The sequence below is a fragment of the Phaethon lepturus genome, unplaced genomic scaffold (assembly GCF_000687285.1).
Source record: "Phaethon lepturus isolate BGI_N335 unplaced genomic scaffold, ASM68728v1 scaffold53892, whole genome shotgun sequence".
Lineage (NCBI taxonomy): Eukaryota > Metazoa > Chordata > Aves > Phaethontiformes > Phaethontidae > Phaethon > Phaethon lepturus.
The window spans coordinates 1-22,166 of record NW_010526591.1 but is presented as its reverse complement, the minus strand read 5'-3'; the positions used below and the strand labels follow the sequence as shown (position 1 = coordinate 22,166).

At 40.0% G+C, this 22,166-nt stretch overlaps 1 protein-coding gene across 1 annotated transcript; it reads right to left on the bottom strand.

The window, feature by feature from the left end:
* Positions 1 to 7,233: 7,233 nt before the first annotated feature.
* On the bottom strand, positions 7,234 to 18,010 carry LOC104617705 (target of rapamycin complex 2 subunit MAPKAP1-like). Its single transcript, XM_010283095.1, has 5 exons — positions 17,980 to 18,010; positions 16,453 to 16,485; positions 16,090 to 16,130; positions 12,629 to 12,801; positions 7,234 to 7,414 (listed from the first exon to the last, which is right to left on the bottom strand). Exons 1-5 carry the CDS (start codon positions 18,008 to 18,010, stop codon positions 7,234 to 7,236), a joined length of 459 nt encoding a protein of 152 aa, XP_010281397.1.
* Positions 18,011 to 22,166: the final 4,156 nt, after the last annotated feature.

Sequence of the window (22,166 nt, the reverse complement as noted above, 5' to 3'; positions counted from 1 at the left end):
CGGCTCCCTCGTGCTCTCCTTGCAGCTATCAGCACGGCAAGCACACGCCGTCGCCCTTACCCCGCTCGCAGCGCAGAGCTACCTCATTTACCCCAGCTACGCTTCTCAACTCAACATCGTCTGCCCAGAGGGGCTGAACAGGCTGAAGCGACGGTCGGGAAATCCACAACGCGTGGTCATTTCTGCGTTACAAAAATGGAAAATGCCTGCCACGCTGTAAGTAACACATCAGATGCGTCTGTGTTCACAGCATCCCCCGGCTCCTCACCCCACAAGTCACTGGTATAAAACGGCGTTTCCTTCTCATCAGTTGTTAGTCTCATCTGAATTTCATTCTCAATTCCCTTTGTTCCTGGCAAAATGAAACTGCCGAAAAGCCCCAAATTTATGTTCTCTAGGCCATTTATTATTTATGGCTCTATCTTACTCGTCTTCAAACCAAATATTCCCAACCTTTTCATGCATCTACGTTTTCCCCTCTCTATTTCCACCATGTATTTAATACAGAACGAGCAGAACTGAGCCCACTGCTCCACATGAGGGAGTACCATCCGTGTCTGCAGTGCTGAGATTGCCATCCTCGGCACAGCCCACGGAGCCAGGGGTTTGACTAATGCCATACAGCGATCAGAGACCTTCCTAAACTCTTCACTGATGAGCAAACCTTCCCGTAAGCTGCTACGGGGCCCTGCAACGTGCACGAGCTCTGCACAACATCTTGCCTTTGCCCAGCAGCTTCCTGGTCGTTCACCTCGCTGCCCAAAGTCACTACAGCTCTAGTCCGAACTGACCGGCTGAGCTAGATTTAGTGGACTTTTTAAAGTGAAAAACCTCTTATACAATTATACTATAATGACGAAAAGGAAACCACCTTTTTCCTTATATTTAAACGACACAATGTTTGTGAATGAAGCACTACAAGAAAAGCCTTGCACACTGGACCCAACCATCAGCACACTGATTCAAAAAACGTCCGGTGCCTTCAGGTAATTCATATAATGCTCTGCAATATAGAAAGAAAGTTTCCAGAGAACTGCAACCAAAATATAGGAAAATTAATTAAAATACTGCGGGGGAAAAAAACCCAAACCAACCAAACCAGCAAAGGTGAAGAAAGTCTTCCAAAACCTTCTATGGCCAAAACAACCGGAGTCACAATTTTTTTTTTTTTTTCCTTTAGTGCAAAGTATTTTTCAAATGTGTCTTCCCACACACAAAGCAGGGGCTGCAGCCTACACCAGGGATCAGCCCTGCTTCCCGCAAACCAAGCGTCGGCAACCAACCACGGCTGACCCGGCGCGGGGCTGCTCACACCAACACGTATCTGGAACCTCCCAAAAATGGAAGATTGTCTTTCGATTCCTGACACTTCGGCTGCTAAAGAGCACATGCTGCTGTTGATGCCGCTCGTGTTTCAGGCCATCCCGACTTGGTCGATTCTTTCTATTGAGCAGCTGGCCTGAGAACTGTCAGACTAATTTTTCTGACACTCTATTACTAACTCATGCCTGAGCCACGGCCATTCTTTGCCTCAGAAGCTGGATCTCATCCCAGAACAATCTTTAAAAGTTTATTTTACTGATCAAAGCAAAATAAGAAAAACCTCTGTGTTTTACTATATTTAGTGTGCTACCCAGTAAGCGAGACTTTGGCAAGAGCAGTGAAATGTAAAGCACACCCCGCATTTGTAAACTTTTGGATGTTTGCTCTGGAACAGAGCCAGAGGCTCTGAAACGCCCGTCCCGGTTCAGACGCACGCTTCTCCCCTTCCCTCGCTCTGGCTCGCTAAGCGTGCAGCGCTGTCTTCCTCTAACAATACACCGCGGAACCGCAATAACGACATTTTAGCACTCAGTAAACCCACAAATCTGAGCCGACAGTGGCTTTAAGCCCAGACCAAAGAGATTCTGCCGTCATCCTGGGGTCAGGCCAGTGTGCCGGAGCACACTTCCTGCGCCGCAGAGGAGGAGAAGCCCCGCGCCGCCCCCGCCGCGCCATCAAAGGGGCAGGGGGTCTGGGAGCCACCCTCCGCACCGGATCGGAGGTGCGATCATCCATCTACCGCAACCTGCCTTTACGTGAAAACAGCACAGTGAGGCTCTTCTGGAAGAAATACACACCCCACCTTACCTTGCCAGCTTCCCAGTTACGCTCCGCATCGACAATGTGCATGAACTGTCCGCACTCAACCTAATCCCAGCATATCCTTAATTACGATTATAAATTACACGTTTTAGCTTACTCCGCTAACGTGCGATACCTTTATTTTAAGTCAACACGCTAGAAAACGGGTCAGACAAGCAGATGCTATTCAATCAATTAAAACTGCTGCTTACAAATTGGAAGCCAAAGAAATTCCTTAGCTTGTATTTTCTGTCATTTTGCAAAAACATACCTGGGTGACAAGGTTAAATCAAGCAAAGGAAATCCCTGGCACTTATCATCCACAGGCATTACTGATAAATTGTGCAGTGGAGGAATAAAGGATTACCTTCTGTATTTTTTCATTACACTTTTCTTTTGTTACAGAATACATAAATCCATTGTGGCACAATGTAATATGTATCATCGTGCTACACCTGTGGACGTTTCATAGCGGCTGCCATGTCTGTGCAGTCAGGAATGATAAGTGAACCACCCGTGAATGTTAATGATAGTGATCATTCTGCGGTAACTTGGCTTTCCATCTTCTTTTACAGCCTCAGCGTTGGAGCCAGGGTGGCAAGGTTCAGAGGAGGAAAACGAAAACAGGAGAGGCAAGGGCTTCAGCGGGCTGTCGCCGGGGTGTTGCCTGGGGGGAAGGTGCTCAGAGGCGGCACGGAAACAGGCAGTGTCCTCTCCGTGGGCTCCGTTCATGTAACAAAATAAAACCCCAACATTTAAAGGACAAAAGGCTTCTGTTCGAAATGAGAAACAGAGTTTTCCAAAAGCCACCTTTCCAATCTGGACCAATTTTTTTAATGTTAAATTTTTCCTTTTTTTTTTTTTTTTTTAAATACTGAAGTGGAATTTATAGCACTTAGAGCTTGATGCAAAAAATGGTTGGCATGGTTCAAAGTGTCTGTGAATGACTAATAACGATTTCCACTTGATCAGCACAAAGTCAGAGCTAAGACTGAAAATCCCTGTTGACGCAATGTACTTAACTTAAGCTGGGCAATTTTTAAGATAAAGTGCACAGTGATATGAACCAGAATAACGATGCCAGCCAAAATTTTTATTCTGAGCCTAAATGATCTTGCTTTTGTGCATCTCAGGTTAGCCTTGGATAACTCTATGCACTCCTGGGTTTAATTGGCTATATTTTGACACTACTATAAGCTATCATTAGAATCTTACAAGTCAGCTTCCTGCTCCGACTCCTTTCTTAGGGTCCTACTCTCCCTATTCACTACCCTGGGAGCCTTCCTTCTTAACTTCAGCACCTACGTTAACTTTCTGAAATTTGCATTTTATGAATATTCTAAAATATGCTTTGTAGATTACCTACACCCATGTAAAAACTGATAATGGGCCTTTTGGGGAGCCCTTCTGTAATCTAAGTAAAAAACACATTTCAAAGCTTTGAACTGAATTTGGAAATGTACTATGAAAGCCTGATATTTTAAAAGTGTTTCAAACCCTACTCTATCAGGTATAGCAGAGGCGCTGCTTAGAAAAATACATATATAATAGGCAAAGCAATTTAAACATGGTATCAAAACAAAAAAGTGCTACAGAGCAGAGGAACTGTATGCCAAATTTCATCTGTGCGCCAACTGGCAGCTGAGCTACAACTCCTAGAAATGCCATTAGATCGAGTATGTCAAGTCGTGATAATAAAATTTCCAAGGGAAAAAACCCCTAATGATAGTACAGATTTATTGTGGGCTACCTTCGCTCAGAGTTCTTCAGGTATTACTTCATCATCTCGAGAAGTCTGCATTTACATGAATGCAGTGCTTTGTTTGACTCCTCCTGACAAATCATACTCGACATCAAAGCGGGCTGTTTGCGAATGCCGTATTTGACATTGGACAAAGTACTCCTTTCCACAACAGACATTTTCCAAAAACACAACTCGCTAGACTAATGGGCAGTTAGAAGCCAGAATGACTGCCCTCCGTCTTCTCCTTGTGTAACTTTGCCAGAGTCCTTGGAACTTGCCAAATTCGGTCATGCCTGCTTAGCTTGCTCGACTGATTGTGCCAGAAAAGAAAATAAGACACAGATGTATTTGAGCTCTTTGAGATGCCAGTAAGAGAGACAGCTAATGGCTTCATTTCGACCCTCCCCTACCAGCTGGGCACAGGTGGGGGGATAATGAGGTCCCTCTCCCTAATCAAACTCAATTATTTACTACTCTATATAGCCACAAAGACATTCACATTCAGCTCAGAATATAAAATGCACTGTGGGCTACTTCAAACCACCACCACTGGGTATTTATAACTAACTCAAGTGGCTAAGAGTTTGCCTTGGCAGGAGTTTAAGTGTATGAAGTTCTGCAAACTGTTGCTGAAACAGGGTCCCCGGCAAGGTTCCATAAGTGTCAGCTCAGTAACTGCACAACATCTGAAAATATATCCAATATGCAGGACGGGTGAGATCTGAAATAAAACACCATGCTTCATCGTGAAGCTTCTCAGAAGCATCAACTTTTTTCAACAGTGATTCAATATTAATAAACATTACAAATCACAAGCCTGACACAGCAGCAGCTGAAATACTTCAGCATGAGGAGCAAAAAAACAGATGCAAAATATAAAAACACAGTTACATGCACTAGCAGGATGACAAGGAAGGAAGGAAGATGTCGAATTTACAGCAAATCCCTACAAAAAATAAGACAGCACGCACATTTAAACTCACGGTAGTAACAAACTTTTGATCAAGTGATGATCGAGTAATTCTCTATTCTAGGGGACACATTAAAAATGCTAACTTAAATCTAACCATTTACAAATAACTATTTACAAATAACTATTTACACCGGAAGAACAAGCAATTTCAAATTAGGACGTGCACACGCACAAAAATAACCTCCTCTCTGAAAAGCACTGCTGCTGCTGATGCAGTTGTCCTATTTCTAATCAGCGGGACCTCCCAAGTTAGAAGGCAAGCCCTCACATGAGCACAAATTATGTTAAAGCAGAAGGTTTCACATTTCTTTTGCAGGATTCGCAGCTGGACCTCAATCCTGCTGCAAGCACCAGTCAGAGAACTGCTGGCCAGCCCAGGGTCCTGCTGAGGTCTCCAGGCTCCACACAGGAACACCAGCTCCACCTCCTCCGAGCTAACGCCCCAAATCTGAGACCTCATGTCTTCATTGCATTTAAATACTAATCCCTATTTACGTACTGAGTACAGGCAATGGGGATTTAGGTAGGGGGCAGTTGAGAAAGAAAGGGGACTTCTTCCAGCTGAGAAATTGTCAACAATTTAGAATCTTCTAATGATACAGGCTTCTTAAGTGGTCTACCTGCAATGAACACTCGTGATCCTTTTTGATTGCATGGAATTAGAATAGAATTTTCTATATACCCGCTGGAATTTTCCCAGGATACTGATAATGCAGGATTATCTTGAAGATAGAACAATCATAGATCAATAAAATTAAAAAAAAATCAAATCCATGGCAATGGCATTGACTCTAGAGAAATGCATGCAAGCAAAAGAGCTATTCCCTCTTTCAGATAAAACAGGCAGCATTCTTCAGTCAGGTGGGAGGAACTAAACATTCTGCAATTCCACAGATGGAATTGTTGCCTGGCTCAACTGCGTGACTGTAACCTGCCCAAACCAAAAAAGGACCTCGTAATGTGACTGGCAAGCCTGCTTCATTTCCTCCTTGTATCAGCTTCCACATCACTGCATCCAGTTCAGCACCGCTGAATATGTTTACCTTGAACAACTTATTTGTAAATACTCTTGACAGAATATTTTATTTTCCAACAACCTAATATAGTGGAATGAAATGAATGGGCCTTTGGGAAATACACGTGGAATTTCTGAAAATTTCTTTCACTAGGATGCTTTAGAACATCTCTAAGAAACACAGCTCACAATAAAGAATATAAAATGTAATTAAATAGCTCAGGATGTTTTTTAAATGTCTGATTATTCAAAACAGGAAGCAGCTGTATGGTTATGAAATGTAAGCAAACCTTTATACATTAAAAAAATGTCCAATAGTCAGGAAAACCCTATTAGCATTTTCTTTTCAAGAGATCCAAACATTAAATATTTTTCCCCAAGTAAGAAGTGGCTTATGCTACTAGTATTTTGTCATAGTAATTAAGGCCTTCTGACGGTTTAAAAGATTTTTCACTCACAAGTAAAAGCAAAATAAAAGTGATCAAGCACAGTATATATCACTAAAACCCTAATTCACTGATAATGATATAGCAAATTCTTCTTGAGCTACAAAGCCAGACAGCTTCAAGTTTCAGCGATGGATAGGGTCTTCCTCGTCAAAATTCTTCCAGACTTTAGAGTGGTATATCCAGTCCTTTTCTAAACTGGCATGCTCATTTACTGCTCTTTTCTCTCCTCAATCACAGCATTGTTGTTGATGCACTCTGCAACTATTTGTATTTAAAATTACTTGTTTTTCAGTCCACTAACCAGCCTTAAAATGCAAATTTACTACTTTGTCTATCAGGCTTTGAAAGAAGATTTTTGAAGGCTCTCATATGTGGAATACCAAAACACCTTAAGTACAGCCTTTTTCCCTGCTAAAATTCAATACCTTTTCCCAAAATAATTAAGAAGTCATTAGAAAGATCAGTTCTTAATACCTGTTGAAGAGAGCTCTGGATATCCAACATGAATGACTTTATAATTTTAACACTCTGAAGCTATTATATACATTATTTAATTTATTATTCAAAACATATTTTTCATAAATAAGCATCACTGCTAGAGCAAAATAAAGATTAAAGACTTTGTATAAATCCAAATATTTACTAGCAGCAGCGCAACCGTTCTCCACACGAATTACATGCAGAAGGGCTTACTTTCTCCTCCGTAGCTTCAGGCCCCCCATGACGGGCTCACCCGAGTTGCTGCCATTTACTTTTCCACCTGCCTCGTGGCAGACCCCAGCCCCGGGCGCCGCCCGCGGAGACCCGCGACCACGCGTGCCCCCGAATCTCGCTACACTCGGATGAAGAAAAGCGGAGGAGAAGAGGACGCGGAGGCGGCAGGGACGCACAGACGTTCCCCAGCGACTGAGGCAGTTAGCATCCATACTCACATGCGAACAAAGAGCGACTGTTTTGCTGCCAGGCCGGGAGAAGAGTACTTTTCCACCAGCGCCAGAGTGCTGAAGCCAAACTTGTGAATGGGCTCGTTGGAATCCAAGGGCGGAAAATCTGTGTCGACCTCACCGTCATCCTCAGCAATATGGAGACAGTAGGCATTGACGTTGTCGCTGAAACAAAGACGAGACAAGTTCGTTCAGGAGGGAAGCTAGACAACCGATTCAAGCTAGTTCAGCCCATCAATACTGGTTGCTAAACACTGTAGACAACAAATCAGACAGGCCTGTTACAGCAGTAATATACTTCAAAGCCGCTGATGGCATGTATATAAATATATCCCAACAAAGTCCCAACGTACCTTGCTACCATAACCATGTGGTAACAGAAAAAACCCCCAAACCTCAGAGTAAAGCAGCGAGTCTTACTTCATCGTTAACTGAACTGTAAGCAAAAGACTGACAGTGATTAAAATACACCAAAGCCTACATAAAAGCTCTGTGACTTCACAAAACTGGAAGCAGTATTTCTCGATTTGTGAAAATGTATTTATTTATATGACGATTAAGCTTTAGAACTAAAGACAAACAAGCAGTGTCTATCTATTTTCTTCATAGATCAAGCGACTGTGGAAAAGTTTACTGAAAGTACACTTGCGAAGCTGAGAAGGCTCTTGGGCAGGTAAAGAGGGTAACAAACTACAGGAAGAGTCAAAAAATCTGTTCAACATAGTAGGAACAAGTAGTAGAAAAGCTACCTTTCCTAAATATCTAAGAAGTCAAATCACTAAAAACATTTACAAATTAACAGAGACTAACAAGCAGAACTAAGTAACACAAAAAGCTTTAAACAGATACAGTGGGAAGAAAATACGAAAGAAAAAAAAAAATCTATGCCCCCTTCTTTACACAAACAAAACCCCACAGGGAAACAACTATCTATATATACCACACAGAGTATTGATCATATATTTCTATTATTAAAATCTATTTCAAATGCTAATATCTAAATTATTGAGCTGAAAATACATATTCTTTCTTACTGTAAATGTTCCAGCACTCAGGCATTTTCCACAGCCAGGAAGTATAGCTTGAATGTTCACATGGCAGTATGTTTCTAAACTCTGCAGTTTAAATTTGGAGTTTTAATTGCATGATTGATGCTTAAATTAATTAATTGCAAAGTGTATGCTAATTGTTTAATTGGTCGCTTGATCTATATAGATCATTTTTTGAATTAAATGAGTTGATTTACAAAGTTTATTGATTAGATGTGACAATGAATTATTTCGCTGACTACCTGATTTGCAATTTTCTCAATTAATTCACAAACCTTTGGTTGCAACTCTGCTTTATTGAGAGCGCTTAGCCCAGGTGATCTATATGCATCTTGTCACAGCTAAGACACTTATTATATAAAACAGGTAATAATGATGCATTACGATTAACGTAAGCTGTAAATTTGCTAACAAAAAGGTAACCCAGCAATGTTTGTCACTATGAATTTTGAAAATTCTGCAATACTATTAATGAAACTTTCATGAGTCTCTGGACTGTTATGAACTGGAACATTGCTGTAGAATTAATTTTTAACTTCTTCAAGAGCACTTAAGTAACTTTTAGGGAAAGTGGTGGAAGGTAGCGCTGGGAAGAGAATTCATACAGCACCAAGGCGCTGTCGATCGGAGCCTACTCAGCCAGGCGGTCGCGTGGTTCGCGTTAGCACCAGGCTTTTTAGGAACAAGCTAGACCGAAAGGCTGTGAATGATACAGATACAGCTGATCCCACTTATGTAATGAGAAATGCCTGGCATGATTTTCAGGTCCTTCTCTTATTCTATTTAGATTTCTACAGACACAGACAGCAAGCTCTGCATGCTCATTCTGTCCAGTTCAACGTAATTCAAAAGGTGCCCCATGCTATGAGGCTTTCCAGTCTGGGCAGTCGCCCCATTCCATCTTCCCACAGCTGTGGTCTGTGCCTTCCACTGCTGATTTCCTAACCCATTCGTTTGACAGAATTCTTCTATGCGCAGCCTGGAGCACGCTTAGAGCTCTGTATAAATAAAGTTAATATTTTCATTTGGTACTTGATGCATTTGCATAATTCTCATTAAAGCCAGAGGAACATACAGCCATGCAGGCAACAGAACAGATTCAGTGCGGGCTCAAAGCAATCCAAGTGCCAAAAAAGGTGGTAGTGACAACAACTTATCTTCCACCAATTATACTGAAAATACACAATGTTGGTTAAACGCCATAAATTAAAGGGGTTACAAATGTCTTCAGACAGAGTGGGTTCCTGAACATTAACACAAATTAAGTCACAATCTGTTGAAAACACAAGTCCAACGCGTAAAACCACTGTGCATTTTGAACCTCCACCAGGATGACACCAAAGTCCTGAACTTTAGGCTTCAAATTACAAGGTGCAAAGTCTTGAGAATCTGAGTTTGCTATGGACAGGATGTAAAAGTTAGGTACAACAACTGACAGATGTGGCAGCGTTCTTAACTTCTAAAAATAGGAAGTTTATTTGAATTTTGCATCTCACTATTAATTATCCCTAGAGGGGATTTTGTTCATTTTTTGCAGGCAGAATCATTACAGCACATATGTCAGGGGTTGGCTAGAGAATGGTCTGGTGGGTTATGACCAAAGTTCATATGAAGAGGCCAGGAATAGGGTTGCTAACACTGGCAGTTGTTCCTCATATCAAGACACTGAAGAGAGACAAATATAATACAATTATAATAAAACAAGGCAGCCTAACTGAATACAAAACATTCCTAAAGCTGTCAACTAGTACTCAGTCATTTCAGACTTTTACATCTACCTTTTAGGAAAAAAAGAATTAGGCAGTAATATATTCTTTTCCTAAAGACAAGGGGTTGTTTCTCTTAATTACAGAGTCTAAGACCTCCTCGTTATTCTCAAACTGTGTTACTAGTAGGTATATTTGTCGTTCTGTATGCATTGTATATCAGATTTGAAGCATTGTCTATTTTAGTGCAATGTCACAATGATCCAGATTTTTTCTTTTTATACTTTGAACCGACTAAATTGGGAACAAACAGCAAATGCAGGATGTGCAACCTACACAAGCTCCTTCCTTGTTTGGAAGTGATGAGAGTTAGTCTACAGTTAAATCAATTCTTGCTACAGGACAGGCAGTCAGCAATGCTAAAAAAAGATGACGGAGACATGAGAAATAATTAAGAACTACACAAGAATCACACTTTTTGTAAACTGGAGGCTCTGCCCCTTCCTCTGAGCATTTCTACCCACATTCTCAGTTGCTGCTGCTAAGACTGTTCTTGGGAACTCATGCCTCCATTATTTATTTTACTATTTCTGTCCTGAGATTTGATTACATTAGACAGCCTCCTTGGTCATGATCACTCTTTGACACATCATAACATCTTATCCTTCACGGCAGACAGTGAAATTCATTTCCTCCCACTGCTGACTTTTGCCGTGGGCAATGATGTTTCATGGAATCTCTCTACTCACAGGCATTGTTCCATTTGGGATGTGCTGTGCTGCTGAAAAATATACATATGTCCAAAGAGATTGACACTAGCGGTATCTTACTTGTTAAAAAATTAGCTAATCATACACAAAGGACATTTTTTTGAACTTTTGATATAACAAACAGAAATTAGTAACAGCAAATGAAATGGCACCATCTGCAAATAATCTTGTATTTCTTCTCTAGTACAAAAAAAGCGCAAATCAAACTGAAGTGTTTAACCTCTGAAACAGCTCATATGTTTGTTGAGAAGAGCTAAGGGAAATCCTATATCCAAGGCAACAATATCCATGAAATTGTTTTCAGGAGGGGCTCTTTTCTGGGTCACCCTGTATCTACTAAACAGAAATCAACTTAATCCTAAAGACGGGCAGTTCAAGCGACCTCTCAGCACCTCCCTTTCCCTCTTACCACTGTGCTATAACAGGAGAGAAGACTACCGAGTCCTCAAACACTTCTGAAGAAAGCTGAAAGAGCAAACTGTAAAATTCAGCACCAAAAAAACCCATTCATCAAATATTCCAGGAACAACAGCAAAGTGAAAATTTGCTCCTATAGAAAAAACCAAACAAAACCGTTAACTGATACCAGCGAGTATCCATTACTAACTCCATAATAAACTATTTTAAATTCTTATTTTACATTCTATGACCCAGCAAAAACTGAAGTATTTTACAGAACTGTTTTAAAAGCAAAGCTGCTCAGATGAGCGGCGTTGAAATACCTATTTTATATACCTTATGTCACCTACCATGATAAAGTAATGGCTCTTACTAAACAGCTCCAGCACAGCAAATCCAATCCATTATTCAGTCACAGAAATTTTAGGGGCAGAACTCTTTCACAATGAAGACATAAGCAATGATTACCAAAGATAGCGAAAAGTCCATTGATGAACTGAAGCTAAAATTTCTGAGGACAACACAGATGCTGCTCTTTACAGCAAAGAGCCAATGTGACTGAGGTCGAAGCCTTGTAGAAATTATAAATACTGCATGACAGAAGTTTTTGAACTAAAGAATGGAATTTTATTCACAATTTCAAACAAAACTGGTATTTATTTTGTTTTCAGGATCCTTATTCGCATATCTTTATTTTAGTGCTATCTCCAGGATGATAACCTGGAAAGAAAAGCACCTTTAGCCTTATACCTGTCAATTCTAGAAAAACAGAAATATTTTAACGTGTATAATGCACTGAAGTCATTAAGTCAGCAAAACGCCAGCAGAAAGCAAGTAAGTGATACTGCTGATTCTATGACAGAATTCCGACTTGTTTTCAGGCATACTCACTATGGCTAAATCCAGTCTATGGTTTCAGGAGGACACTAACAGTACTGTCAAGACACACTGTCACCCAGTACAGCGATTCCTCTCTCTGCATCTGCAGGAGGAAATGGTACTATGCAGACAAAACAGAGGCAGAATCTGTGTACCTTCTCTCGGAACAAAGAAGAGAGGGAGTTACAGATGAGTTCTGGATTTTATTTGACATCCTTGTGATCTTATCCAGTAAGAACACTACCAAAAAATAGATGGGACAAAATAAAAAATGTCTCCATGACACCAAAAGAGATAAGATTTATATTATTTTTACATGGAGTGTTTTGCAATTATGATTCATTTACAGATCCATAGTTTCATATGCTTATCATTATACAGTACCTGGTAGTTTAATTGAAAGAGAAATGGATATAGATGCACGTGTATTGCTGAAAAGGAAATACTGATAAACGCGTAGGTGGTTTCTCTTAAGATTTACTTATAAAAACAGTGACAAGGAAATCCACTTCATTATGCAAAAAGGCTGCAGAGGAGAAAATTAGAGATCAAGAGGTAGTAAAGAAAGAACATTACTTCAGTTTTGGTTCCCGTCCCTCACTTGTATATTGCCAGCATATTAGTCCAATCAGGTCATGCACCTTGGCATTCGCTATCGTCACAACTGTCATGGGCTGTAGTTTGTCTTGGCTTGTGTGCAGTGGGAGGTAGACATCAATTTTTTTGGTTGCCGTTGTACCAACATGACCCTGTCGAGAAAATATATTTCATTAGAATGGATAAAAGAAAAGGTATGACAGAGCTGAAACAAAATCTGGTATGGATGGAATTCTTTTCAGTAGAAAGATTAAAATATACTGCTACAGCTTAAAATTAGAAAAAGCTTGAACTTCTTTTTACTACTCTTTAATGTATCTGTAAAAATGATATGAAATATTGGCAACAATTTCACAGATTTCCGTAAGAAGTCTGAACTTACTGCAAGATCCCATGTTCTCACAGGATTACCAAAAAAAAAAAAAAAAGATAAAAAGGGTGGGATGGGGGGGAAGAGAGAACTGACAAGCCTGCCTAAAACTTCAAAACCATTTTTCCATCACCATTTAATACTAGCATTACCCGTGTTTCTACATTTCTGCTTTCTTCTGCAGTTCATTCCCACCACTGGAAAAGTTCACCTCCCTCACGTGCAGAACCACCAGCTCACCGCGCTCACCCCTACGGCTAGCACTGCCTCTCTGTGCCCGGCCACAGGCGAGGCATCTTCCGCGGCAGTACCGCGGCAGCCCGTCTCGCCCCTAGTTACTCCAGCTCTGGAGCACGCCGGGATTGCCGACGCTACCTGCTTTTCAATGTTCTAGTTCCCCCCAGCTTCAGTCTGGGACTCCTCTCATCGTCCTCCTTTCCGCTTCGCCCGCCTTCCCCGGCTGCGATACCAGAAGCGAAGGAGCTCACGCCTGGATGCGCAGCGGGGCAAACGGCAGGGAAACTCGCAGCATACTCAAAAGGGGTGAGCGGAGCCTGGCCAGCACATCCCCACCGAAAGGAGGAAGAGGAAGAGCCTGCTGCAGCTGGCAGTGCTCGACACACATAAACCGGTGAGACCTGAGCTGGACTCGTACCGATGCCAACAGTGCAGAAAGGGTTGCTGAGCTCCGGGCTTAGCCCCCAGTCAGACACCACAGACTGCTCGTCCAAGGGAAACCACCCCAGGTAACACCACCTCCGCAGAGAACGGTGGCCAAAATGAACGTCGCTCTTACACGGAGGTTAAGGTGACATTTAAAAATAAACCTTAGGCTTAACCTTGGTTTGCCAAGAGAAGGACAAAATCACACGTACAGCTGAGCCATTAAACTATTTTGAACTATTTGAAGACAACCAAGAAGGATTAACTAATATTGGTTTTAATCGGAACTTATTAAAAAAAAAAATATCTGGCACTGTGGAGATTAACAATTAAATAAAACATAAAATACACAGCAACATAAAGATCTATAAAGTTTGCATTACAAGAAAAAAAAGTTTAATCTACTGCAGATAGGACTGCATTTTTAAACCAGTAATCTTTTAAACAGACAAAAGATAGTACATCCTGATCCCCTCTTCAAACGCACCCCTGATGTAACTATATATCTCTATACATATACAGGCCCTGAGAGAAGAAAGTATTATTCAAATTAATCACTCAGAATTCTAAGTAACAGAATAAAAGGATTCAATGCTATAAATCTACGATGAGAGTATAAAACAGGGAGTTAAATGCCATGTGCTAATTTCAATATATTGTTAAAAACCATTTGATCCTTCAGTGTGATTATGAATTAGAGAAATAACAGGAATTTAAAGATTAAAGTTATTCATACTAGCATAGCTAAAAGTATTATTAAAATCCATCCAAATATAATGAATTTGTTTTTTAAGAAAGCATTTTTATAGTGCAAATACCTCCTCTTCCCATGTTTTTCAGATAAGAAGAAATTGTTTTTACTCGTTTAAGAGGAAATGTTATATTTGTGACAGAATACGGGACATTCCATCACCTCGTTTGAATAAGCCGTAACAAGCCTTTGGATGAGCTAGTGAGGTGGTGTGCCTGGGATTCTCCGCGATACTGCCCATACCCACCACCCTACCTCTTCGAGGAAATCACTAACACAACAGAACTACAACTGCTAAAAAAATAAGGTTTTTTTTTTGTTTTTTCTTTCTCCTCTTGCTTTCCTACTTACAGGACTCATTTTAAGGGGAATAAAGCTGGTCTCAGGTTATCAATCACCAGTCTCAAAGTCTATCCTTGTCTTTGTCCAGGTGCAAACAGCCACCAGGGGAATGTACGAACAGGCACAAGGCTGTGAGCGTCGCTCACGTTATGGTCATGACCGGAGATACCAGCCAGAACGGGAGACCTGTTGTTTCAACTACATTTGCATTTGAATGAGTAAATCGCAGTTATAAAGGAAATTAATGTGACTCCTTGGCATGCTAAGTTATGCATTTAAATCTAAGGATGGCAGATCGTAAGTAATGCTTAGTCCTGATAATGGAAAATCCAAGAAAAATTGACAACCAGATGTGAGAGTTGATGCCAACGTTACAACTGATATACACAGCATAAAACCAGAGAACGGACAAACGTGCCAAGAGCTGTAACTAATAACCAAAAAGACCAGATTATTCCATTAGCCACTACTCCAAGTACAGACTGTTTTATAAGATCATAATCCAATAAACACATGTATTCATAAAAGAAACACATCCTAGAGACCCTGATCTTACAGCTATCACAAGAAAGATGGTAACTTCCATGGTACGACCTTTTCACAGGTCTTTGCCCTACACTGTGCTGTTGCTTTGTGTTCGTTGTTTTTAACTGAAGTTTCTTTGTTCTTCCCCATCTCTAAATCTCCTCTACCTCCTCCAGTCTACTTTTACCATCTTGCTTGTCCCAACTCCCTCCATTAGGAGTATCTTTGTTCTCTTACTCACAAGCACTCAGCATGAACATCAAGATGACAGGCAACTTAAACCAGCAGTAATTCGTACACGTATTAGGATTCCAACTGCTCTTTGAGCAAGGGGATCAATATCAACCGTAGCAGTACTAGGGAAATGGCTCAAAAGCATCACTATTACACTCAAGATCTTTAAAAAAAAAAGTGAGTGAAATATTTTTATTAATTAAAAGTGCTGTAAAACTGACTGCCATAAGATATGAGAGAGGCTGAAACCTGAGAGTTGGAAGTCAATTATACTTTCTATTAGTAATGGAAACATTCACTGTCATGTTAGGCAGGAAACATCAGTATGGCCTATGAACACATGGGTCTAAACTTAGACTGATGAATCACCAAGTCAAAGGGGCCTGGAGGAAATCTCCATTGTGTTTATTGCAAATTGATGGTATTTGTTCACAACCAGCATTAGGAACCCAAAACACCAGGTACCTGTCCACAGGACGGAATGAATCCATATTCTTACTCTGATCCTGCAAAATACTAATTGTGTAGGAAGTCCCACAGAGCTCAATTACTTACCTGGGCAAAGCTTATTAGGTAAGGATTTGTAGGTGGTGGGACTGAATAAAAGGGATCCACTTATTAGTCTCAGTGGCCAAGAGTCAAAGACCTCGCCACGCTGGGTTTAACGAGTAATAACTTGTGGGTTTTATATGGTGCTTGTAATCCCTTCTTCAGGAGGAATCATTCAGAACCAGATTACAGACGCTACTGGAAACGTAATTACTTTTTTCTCCCCACTAAAAATTGTATTCCAACTGTAAATGCTGAGGAGACCCAGAAAATAAAGTACAATTACCTATATTCAAAAAGGCAGCAAACTTTATTAATAGATCCTGTATAAAATTCAATGGGAAATCTATTCAGGGCCAGGGGCCTTACCATTTGGAGTTTCCTTAATAGCCTCCAATAAATCTGGGAAGCATAAAGGGACTGTTAAATTAACATTTTCCTGATCTGTCACCTGTGGCATAGTTAATTTGTCAAAAAATTCTTTTAGCTTGTCACTGGACACTGTATATTCTGACAAATGAAGTCTGGAATAAAATTGACAAAATATCTCGTTAATTTTCTAGGAAATCGCAAATCTGATTCCATTAAGCTTTTATTGTTAGAAATGTTATGTTCTACCAATCCTTTAAGGAAGCGAGGAGTAACTGGACACACAGAAAACATACAATAAATCATAGAAAATTTTCTTAGTATTTTTATTAATGGATTCTCTAAGGGCTACCTCATGCTCTCCTACAGTCTGATCTTATCAAAATTTCCGTTTGCTATTTCTATAGAGTTTTCATCTCACTCAAAGCAAAGACGATGTGTCATCATCTGCAATTCACTGGAGAAGACATGGTGCTGTGCAGTGTACACAGGCTGCAAGAGGCAAAAAACGGGGGATCCTATTTCCCAAATTGTTGCTCATGTGGCGTGCACATAAACAAAACACATGTTTCTGTTTTCTCTAACTCTCTCATCAGAATTCTTGGTGGTTGGCACACAGTAATTCTTTGGCACATTACAACTATCCTTTTCTGTTGCTATTTAAGCACCACACAGAATTAAGTCCGTTATTTAACATTGCTGAAAAGTACAGTCTGCTGAATTCCCAAACTTTCTGCTTTCTATTGCTTGTATTTTAAATTAAGCAGATCAATGTATTTTTATGCACTTTCATAATACGCAGCGGCTGAGTTTAGGAAAGTTATTCCCATTAATAAACAAATTTCTTCTGAAAGAACAACTTGGTATGTAAGACTAGAGCTCCAGTGAATCCATACTTCTTGTGTTGTCTAAAATAAAGACAGGCACAGAACAGCACAGTAATATTTGGGGATATAAAATAACAATAGCTGGGCTAATTACAAGAACTTAAGTAGCACTAACAGTACATACAGATGTTGCTGGTACTTCTAGACACAAGAGTATGAGTAGAGGATATGACAGGCAACTCAGATGATGAATTTTCATGGATTTCCTAGGCTTGCATTTGCGAGTTATGGTATTTAATTATATAAATACTGGTTACCACAATTATGACAGAAAAACTGCATATAGAATGATCTTCATTGGCTACATACAATTTTAGAAATATTGGTATCATTAAATAACGTTATGTAATAAAAATAATGCGCTTTAAATATAAACACAGTGTTAAATTAAAAAAAAAGAAAAATACATATTTAAACTCTATCAATACTTTCAATACAACAAGTCTTTCTAAGATTTAAAAATCAACTTTTAATCAAAGTCCATGAGAACATATATACCTCCCTCCAATACCAGATGATGTATATCTCGACTAGATTACCGTGGGGCTACTAATATTCTTCTAGATCATACAGGAAGTTTGGTGCAGTTCTGTCCCCCCCCCCCCAGGACACCTTACTCCTCAGCAGAGTTCTGAAGTACCGGCATACAGGGAAGCTAATGAAATAGTCATTGAGACGCTGTATCCTTCTCACTTCCGATTTGCTTCACTGCACACCCCAGTAGAAAATTAAAACAAAGTCCATAAAAATTTCTTAGAGAAAAGTGATTAATTTTCAACAATAATAATTTACTGCATCTTCTTGCACAATAGAGTTCCGTGACTAAATGTTATATCACTTTAAGATTAGATGTTCTAATGATATAATGCAAAGATTTTACTGAATCATTATTTAGTGGGAGTCATAAAAACCTCTTAAAATTAATCTTTCATGCACATCTAGCTTATCCAAAGTTAGCATTTAATTAGATGGCCCTGGCACGAATGAGCTTACTACTTTATTTGCTCAATCAGTATATGTCTCTTCAGTAATTATAATTAATTCAAGTCATTGACTCACCTCCCGGCAAACAATGCTAAACATTACAGAAAATGGAAATAAATGCTTTTCCAAATGTAAAGTTTTTTCTCACTTTTCAACTCAGTGAAATGTTTTTTCTTTTAGGTGACAGGGTATTTAATATCCTACGCGATCCAGCAGTTGCCTCCTAAACATAACTTACTCACATATGCATTTAAACAACATATAGAAAATACACGAAGGGGAAAAATTTGAAAAAAGTTAACTCAGCCTTTACAATGCAAACAAGAGGTCTAACAGATTAGAGCACACTTTTATGGCAATACAAAGGGCTATATTTTTCTAAGACAACCATTGAAAAGCATTGTTTTCTAAGCTCTTGACTTAAAAAAAAGAAAAATTTTAAAGCAATTATTTCTTCATCCAAAATAAGTGGGAATAAACCAGTCATATTCACACATAAATGAAACAGCTTTTGAGGGGCTGAGTAGAAAAAGAAGGGTCATTTAAAACAAAAAGTTTTTTTTTTAAAGTTTAGGTGATCAAATAGCTTAAAAGCTTTCAACAAGCATGTGGCAGAAACCCTCATACTGTAGCGCAATATAACGACTCTATTGGCATATGGTTCTGAGCGAACGCACTGGCAGCGAAGCCGGACGACGAGCACATTTATCAGCCTCAGTATCTGAGACCCACACTACCCAGCAGTGACACACGTAGCTGCAACTAGTAGGTTTTGGTGTGGCGAGCAGAACAGCATCTAACGTAATATGATGGTTAAGTGTTTACGACATGGTCTGTTCATTTTATTTGCACGGTACTATAGCAGATCTGGAGAAAATACCCTTTCAGTTGCATATTCTATTAACATTCAGAGGCATAACGCTGAAGTCTCCGTGTTCGTATGAAAATCCAGGGTAGCTGTACCCCTTTTATTTTCCAACGCACCATACTATACCCTACTATGGTGAAATAAGAGTCATACTTATTTCATCAAGTGGTTAAGCCAGTATCAGTATTTTTAATTACTAAAGCCATATGATTACTTTTGTTATTCTTAAGTCATTTATGGAAAATACCACCAGGGACAACTGACCCACCGGCAGCAGGTGACCAGGCTACCTTCGGCACGCCTGCCGTGCTCACGGTCTTTAAAGGAGCTTCCAAGTCGTTCCTTTCTGAGGAGTGGGTTCCCCTTTGTACCGTCCTAGCTTCTGCTGCAGAGTTAGCAGATCACAATGTAAAATTCCATTAACATTGTTACATACTTAATTTATCTTATTCACACAGTCACTATTCATAAAAATTTAACCCAGTAATTTCCTGTTGTACAAAGCATAACAAAGTATGAATATTTAACTACAAGGTAAATAACACACTATTATTTTTTATTCTAAATTGTTGACTTCACTTAGCATGTCTGCTTTGTATAGCACCACACTATTTTTCAATTAAAGGTCCAGATGTTTCAAAGGCTCCAGTAGGCAGCAGCAGTTATGAGAAATGCGTTATCTGCATTGCAATGATCACTACAACATCAGCTCCAGGCTGCATTAACATACTCATGTTTTATTCTAGCCCCCCTCCTAATGTACCAGTTAATTATACAACACACAGCTGAGAAACATAACCTCCAGAGCTGGACAGTTTCCTTCCACGCTGCCACCTGAGCGAATTTTTATATGCACCTCAAAACTGTGATTTACATATATAACCACATAATCAAGTATCTGAAATTACTGCCTGTTCCTTCTTGGCATTCACTCCCACAATCAATAAAACTACGTAAGTCCTGAGCAAAGAATAAGACACATAATTCTTGTAACAGCAGGTTTCAATCATATTAACTTGCATTCATTTATACAACTCTCTTTAAATTAAAAAAATGTTTTACTTAAAAGTGCAATGAATATGACTTCTTGTTACCACTTTTTTCTGACAAATTGTATTTGGGACGGGGGGGAGGAGCCCTGAGTGCGTCCCCTTTGCAGCCCAGGCCTCAGTCCCTTCCATATCAGTCTCGGCATGCGGACAAACGGACCTAGTCCACCTTCAACCCTGTGGTCAAAACGGCATTTCGCCAGGAACGAGGGCACCTCCCGCGAGCCGGCCGGCACGCTCCCTGCCGCACCGCCGCAGCCAGCGCGGGACCCGCGGCTGCCCTTCTCCAGAGGGCTGGACTTCCCGCGGGCTGCGACGGCGCCGAGCTAGCCGTGGAGATTAAACCCTTATCTATCCAGTTCCCACAGTGCTGCTGAAGAATGAAAACATATTCAGATTCATCAAAATACAATTGCTACAGCTGCAACAAAAATGCATTCATTACATGAAACTATCCTTAGCTTCCATGTAGTGGAGAGAAGGAATGGCCTACTTTAGAAGAATTATTTATATTTTACTTAGTAATAAACATTACAATTTAATACTGAGGAACAGAGTTATTCTTTGTAATAACCAAACGCAACAAAAACTTATAATTAAAACTACACCATAAACATTATTTGTACGTTAAGAAATATGCCACGATATATTTTAACGAACAGATGCTATACAAAAGATAAATGTTTTGGGAAATATTCAATCCTTAAACAGATCAGCCTCTAATCCTATGCTTCTGTTGCATAAAGCAGACAGCTTAAGTTCCTCGAGGACATTAGCCAACCTTAGGTGGAACATTTTTAATACATCACCGTGTCACTTTTTAATGTGCCACAATCTATTAACCACATGGCAAACTAACAGGGATTTTTAAAATATGGGTTTTATAGCTTTGTGCTGGTGATTAATTAAATAAATAGCCAGCGTTTCACAAATCATCCCTCTAATTAGTCTAAACCAGACACTTTGCATTCACTGGCATTATTGCCATCTGAAGCTCACAGAAGGGCAGTAGCGTTACGAGGACAAGTCTGTGCACTCCGGAGCGCATCGGCACCGCGCAGCCCGGGCTGGCACGGCACCGCGCAGCCCCGAGGCAGAGGTACCGTCTTCACAGGTGCTGCAGTCAGCTGGAATTTGACTCCAGCTGCTTGGAAAAGATGTTCTGTGTAATTATTCTCCCTCATCCTGAAGGAAACAATCGAGGTAACAAAGAAAACAGAGCTCTATCTGGAATTTGACCTGAAGTAGCAAAGTTGTATGTTGCAGAAAATGAACAAATATTAAAGGCAGATGCTAGAAAAAATTTACGAGCTAAATGATACATTTTCCATCAAAACATTTAAAAGTTGAAGCTACAACTGATTATATGCAGTCCATTCAAAGAAGCCGAGCAAGGCTTATCATTTAAACGACTCAATTATTCTTTAAAAAAAAAAAAAGAAAAAAAAGAAAAAAAAAAGAGAGAATCATCTGTAAAACCTGCCTGAAATCTCATCATTTCTACTGTGCCTATCAAGATAGATCATTTCCCCCAGAGCTCAAATTAAACTCTTAACAGTTAATATGTTCAAGTTTTACTACAGGTTTTTCTCCAAATTATTAACAACTGGAATTTCCTGTCTAGGATGGTGTTTATATGGAAATATGTTCTGCAGTGTTTAGTGACACTATCACAACAGCTTTTTCCCCCTCAATTTAAAAACCAGAGATGGAAAATGATGCAGCAGTCAGGCTGCTCACGAAGATGGGATTTTATTTCCTCTACCAGGTGATTTCCTTCTCAGCCTCAGTCACTGAACTTGTCCCTTAGACCGAAGTTTCCTGATACTCAGGAAGATATTTGCATTATTTGGCAAGGCTCAAAGAGCAAGTCACAGCCCGCTCAGATGGGGACGTCACTCGGGCCGCCAGGACGCCGTCGGATCC